Source organism: Heloderma suspectum, chromosome 4, assembly GCF_057233095.1.
Source record: "Heloderma suspectum isolate Gila_16-S chromosome 4, 16-S_ref, whole genome shotgun sequence".
Classification (NCBI taxonomy): Eukaryota; Metazoa; Chordata; class Lepidosauria; order Squamata; family Helodermatidae; genus Heloderma; species Heloderma suspectum.
This window is the reverse complement of record NC_139461.1, coordinates 73,405,184-73,411,183: the sequence shown is the minus strand read 5'-3', so window position 1 is coordinate 73,411,183 and position 6,000 is coordinate 73,405,184. Positions and strand designations below refer to the sequence as shown.

At 45.6% G+C, this 6,000-nt stretch overlaps 1 protein-coding gene across 1 annotated transcript in view; it reads left to right on the top strand.

Moving 5' to 3' along the window:
- Nucleotides 1-6,000, top strand: part of LOC146347020 (desmoglein-2-like) — a 43,064-nt gene continuing 37,064 nt past the window's right edge. The window contains exon 1 of the mRNA XM_084849631.1: nt 1-225. Within this exon, the coding sequence (XP_084705757.1) occupies nt 178-225 (48 nt within the window). The 5' untranslated portion in view covers nt 1-177. The remainder of the gene's footprint in view (nt 226-6,000) is intronic.

Here is a 6,000-nt window from a genome sequence, read left to right as displayed (position 1 = left end):
GCGGCCGGCCCCATTTTATAATCGCCACCGGGAAAGGCAACAGCCGGCAGGAGTCCCCGAGGCCCGCAGCGAAGACCGCGCTCCGCTTCGGGAGGGCGCACCAGGTTGCTGCCGCGGCTGTTGGCCCAGGGATCGCGCCTTGAAGCCGGGGAAGAGGCGGAAGCGACGGGCTGAGCCATGGCTCGGCATCTCGGCGCCGCAGGACCTGGGCTCGTGCTGCTCCTGGTGAGTTTTTGAGCCCACCTGTCGCTCGAGGCAAGAGCCGCCGCTGCCGATCGAATCCGTTCAGAGGCCTCGGGAGGGTCTCTTTGTTGGCGTGTTCCCTTGAAACGGATCTGCCCGAGATGGGTGCGAAGGAGAGAGCCAGAGGGAGATCTTAACTTTCCAAGTTGGAAACGCAGTTTGGATTCGGCGGAGTTAATTTTGCAATTAGAACAGGGGTGGCTGCGCGGAGAAATTCTGTGTTGCACACTACGGGCGAAGAATAGTGGGCTGAATGGGGTTGCGCCGGAACAGGGACTCCTTGATCCCGCAGCCCGCACGCCACACCCTGTAACCAGGCGCGCCGGCCCCGGCGGGGACGGTTCGACAGTCATGTTAATGGCGCCGTGCCCGTAAACACACCTAGCGGAGATGTTCAGGGTCAGAATGCTACAGTGTGTTAAAAACAGTGCCTGCTGCCTTTCGGGGAAGCAAACGTTCGAGGATCTGGAGGCTTCGCTATTATAGAAAATAAGTTGGGGGTGCAATCCTGTGCATGTTTAGACAGAAAGAAGCACTACAACTGCCAGCATTCCCCAGCCAGCTATGCATGCTGGGAGCTCTAGGCCTCTTTTCTGTGTAATCATCCATAGGCTTGCACCCAAAATGGTTTGATGGGTGGAGGGGGGTGGGTTAAAAGCGAAACCCGGATAGCCCAACATTTCTTCAGGAACACTGTTTTAATTTGAAAAAGAACGCTCTCCATAGTTTCAGAGATTTTGCCAATGGATTGAATTGTAAAAATTGAGTTGCCTTCTGGTTGGATTGGGGGGAAAGAATCACGAATCTAGTTGGACAGCCTGTGCTAGAATCCCCAGTTCTGCAAGAGGCTTTCCCTCTTGGAGGAAGAACTGATAATCAAAAGAGCCTGCTGCAAACAGCCTATGGCCTGGTCACACCTGGTGAGGAACAATCCTCACCAGGCAACTATGAAAGGAAGTGTTTATAAATGAGAAGATAATTGTTCTTTGTTTTCTTTGGGTTGCCATTGATGCTCCATAAATGACCCAGAGGAGAGGTCTAGCAAGAGCCAGTGTAATGTAGCATCCTTCGCCAATTTGGTGTCCTCCAGATATGTTGTACTACATCTCCCACCATTCCAAACCAGCATGGCATTGCAGTCCCAACACATCTGGAGGGCAGGAGGTTGGATTAGATTGTTAAGAGCAGGACACTGGGAAGACCCAGGTTCGAATCCATACTCAGCTACTGGGTGACTTTGGTCGAATCTCTGTCTCTCAGCTTAACCTACTTTACAGGATTGTTCTGAAGATAAAATGAATGAGGGGAACCATGTTGGCTGCCTTGAGCTTCTTAAAAGAAAGGCAAGATAAAAATGTAAAAAACACCAGGAAGGAAAAGATCCCGAAGTGGCACTGACCACGGTCTATAATGATTGCTTATTCATTGTGCAAATCTCTAAACTGCTCTGCTCTATGCGTTTTGAAACAAAGTCCTGAAACACGTAGAGCAGAGCATTTTAGGGATTTGTACAATGAATAAACAATTATTATAGACCATTCTCAGTGGTGCTTTGGGATCTTTTCCTTCCTGGTGTTCTTTGCGCATAGTGCTTTCCTTCTCAGTTTTCGAAGATAAAAACGTAATAATGTTAAATTATGGCTAAATGGGATCTTCACTTTCAGAGGCAGTATACTGAGGGAAGGCAACAGTATGCATGTGTTTGTGTGTGGCAGGGAGGGTAATGCCTTCATCATCTCCTTGTGATCTTCCTAAGGCATCTAATCAGCCACTGTGGAAAAACTGACTGAGTAGATGCCTCTAGGAGCTAGATGGACTCCTGGTCTGGCCTAGTTGGACTCCTCTTAGGTTCTTATGGTTAATGTGGGAATCTGTGGGCTGGCAGCCAATAAAACATGTTAAAGTAGTGGCTTTTTGTGGACTTTTACCGGGAGTTGTAAAGGGAATTTGTGTAGACATTTTCCTTGCTTAAGATCCCCAAGGTAGTCTGACATTTTTTTCCTCGGGAAAAAATAACATCCCATCCTCTCAGCCGAATGGAAATAGTAGGCATGCAATTCCATCTTATTTTTATTTAGTTGAAAATCTCTTGAAATAGATTAGTACGGACCCGAATGCCTTTTTCCTCAAAGCAATGGGTTTCCCTAAAGAAGTAAGCTTTTTGCTAGACTGCCATCCCTTGCTCATTGTCCTGATTCTTTTCCTTGATTATGCCACTTGGGGTATGACTTGACAAAGCAGTGTGTATCAGTGCTTCACCCAGACGTCTCCTGGCACGTGTAAAACTTTGAGGGAATGACAAATAGTCCTGGAGTGACGGGCCAGGTGTGGGCTTTGTCACACTCAGACATTGCTGTAAAATTGTGGACAGTCTCATTTGGCAATTAGTACTCCTTGAATTGCCCCCTGGGCCATACACCGAGGGATTAATTTAAACCAGGTCTCACTGGGGCTTTCTGTAGAACACATGTTTTAGGGCTGAACCATGACACTTAAAACATGAAGTAATGTAAATAAGAGACAGACCTGGTTCCACATAATACTAATCCATGCTTTGTTGCCCTCTCCAGGGTTTGTCTGGCAAATCATCAAACAAACAGTAGTTTGTTTTCTCAGTCCCTGGGTTGTTAGTGTTCCTCCTCCTTTGCCTGTTCCCTCCCTGTATCCCAAATGTGTTTGTAGCACTATAGTACTGGCATGCAGAGTGATTGGTTTTGGGGACCACTCTTGCCTGCCACCTCTGTAAGCTGATAAAACATCCCAAGAACAATCCATAGGTCTGGGTTCACATGTAATGACAACCCATGGTCTAAACAATCCAGAGTCCACAACCAAATAAGTAGCCATGGGTTCTCTTTCTGGATTGTTCATGGTTAACAAACTATGGTTTGTTAGCGCAGCTGGGTTCACACATCACAACAACCCAGAATTCAACAACCAACACCATGGCATTATGTGCAAATGCAACCCATACCTCTGAACGTATACAGAGGACCTTTCATTAGCTGTACATGTTCACTCTTGCATCTTGCCCATAGGCTTTCCTTTTCAGATGCTGAGCCAAATATGTGGACACCAGGGCCGGCAGCTATGGTCCTATTCCCCCACTCCATGTAGTTAGTAAACACATGGAGGCAAACATCTCATTGAAAACATCAACTCACAGTGCAGTCCTATACCACCTTTCCTGTAAGGAAGTGCCATTGAAATCAACAAGGCTTAATTCTGAGTAGGCATATATAGGATTGCTCTGCCAATGTGGAAAAGAGACAGATTCTAAACTAGAAATGAAAGGGAAATAAAACTGCCAGTACTGTAATGCCTTTATATAATATATGGCAGTTTGCCCCAACCTGGCACCCTCCAGATGTGCTGGACTGCAATTCCCATCATCCCCAGCCAGCATTGCAGTCTAATGCATCTGGAGGGCACCAGGTTGGAGAAGCCTGATCTGTGGGGTGGCCCATTTGGAATCCTGTGTACAATTCCAGTCCACCCACCTCAGAAAGGATATCGAGCTGGAAACAGCACAGAAAAGGGCAGCCAAAAGGATCAAGGGATCGGAGCACCCTCCCTATGAAGAAAGGTGTTTTAGTTTTAGAAAAGAGACAACTGAAGGAGGACATGGCACTCTCCAGCTGTGGTGGACTACAACAGCATTCCCCAACGTGGTGCTGTCCAGGTGCATTTGAAAGCAACAACCTTCCTGAACCTGGCAACCTCCAGATGTGTTTGACTTCTGTGGCTATGCTGGCTAGGGATGATGGGAGTTTTGGGCCAGCACATCTAGAAGGTATCCAGTTCAGGAAGGCTGTGGTAGAGGCATATAAAATTATGCATGCTATAGGGGAAGTGGAGGAGGCAGGGGCAGGGTTCTCTCCCACTCTTATGGGAACTGGCACCAATTTCAACAGAGAAATTGGCTGCCATTCAATTAGCTGGCAATAGACGAAAGGAAGTACTTCCTACAACACATGACTAATCTATACAGTTCACTGCCAGAGGGTGTGGTGGGCTGGCCACTACTTTAGCTGGCTTTAAAAGTGGTTTAGATAAATTTGGGAAGGATGAGTCCTATCATCATTGGGGGTTGTACTCGATGGTCTTATAGGCCCCTTCCAACCCTACTATTCTATGATCATGATAGCTACATGATACATATGTTTAGGTTTAGAGGCTGTGTGCCTCTGAATACTGGTTGCTGGGCACCATCAGCAGAGGGGGCTATTGTCCTCATGTCCTATTGGTGGACTTCCTGAAGGCATCTTGTCAGCCATTGTGTTGAACAGGATGCTGCACTAGGTGGACCCCTCTCCTCATATGTTCAGTCATAAAAGTGGTAGTGCTGAGATGACACTGACTTATGTAAAGGTAAAACTACACGTTCTAGTTCTATGAATGCACACCTTCACCACTTATTCTGAATGAAAAGTGTCATCCTCCCCTGGTGTTTTCAGGGGTGGGAGTAGTAGATCTCATTTGGAATACCCAATCCCTTACATTTCCTTGGAGTTAAGAGATTTCATCTCTACAGTGTCCAGGGCCTGAGGCACTGAACATCAAAGCATGTTGTGTATGAAAGCAGTGCAAACATCCAAATCCCAGTTGTTGTCCTCTAGCATAGTGACACAGTACAGGGTCCCTTGGAGCACAATTTTGAGATGTTTTTAATACTTTGCTGTATGTTGGAGATTAGAGAAACAAAAGTCATTCTATTAAAAAACAGAAATCTAGGTTTACCTTGGCTATTCCAGGGCTGCTGGTCCCAGGATGTCATGCTGTTTATAACAACTTCCTATATTTGAGGGTGAGAGAATTAGTTTCATATAGAGAAACATTTTTCCACCCCTGCAGAGTGTGGTCCTTAACCCTCCAAACCATAGTTTCAAGCAGGCTTCCTCAAGCTAGTGCCTTCCAGATGTGTGGGGCTGCAACTGCCTGGAAATAATTGGAGTTTCAGTTGAACACATCTGGAGGGCACCAGGTTGGGAAGGGGCAGTTCTGGAGGGTTAGGAATGCACCTTAGGCTCACATGCTTTCCGCCCACCTCCAGCTGCGCAAACCTACCAGGCTATTTTTATTTTGCGTGTTTGTTTTGTAAGGTTCTGAAAAAAATGTTGCTCACAATTTCAGTCATCTCTGTTAAATTTCATAAAGCAGTATCTTCATTTTATCCTGTTGTTTCTTAGATTGTGTAAAAAATCTCTTCCATATATGATAAGTATGGTTTACAGCCCAGTCTTCTATGTGATTACTCCCATGGTACTCAGTGAAACTTTTTCACAAGAAAGTATGCGTAGGACTGTGGCCTCAGGCAGATTCTCCTAGTTGGAAGAACAAGAGCAATTACTCAACAATTCCAAAGAAGTGTGTCCACAAAATTTGCTTCCATTTCCTAGCCAAGAATGCTTGGAAGTGTTTCTGAATCTCTCAATAATAACTAAACTGGATTTAATACTAATACCACTATGGAAGCACAAACCTGCCATTGTAAAGGAGCATGTCTAATGGTTATTTATTTATTCAATTTCTGTGTCACCGTAGAGCTGAAGCTCTCAGGATGACATATACATAATCAAAAAACAAATACAATAAAACAAACTCTGGCTATTACAGTTAACCGAATACAGTCACAAAACTTTGCTTCAGCTAATTTGCTTGCATACTCCCTCATTTAAAAACATGGGTCCATGATGTTAAAAGAGCTCCACCAGCTGCACAAACCTATCAGGCTATTTTTATTTTGCCTGCTTGTTT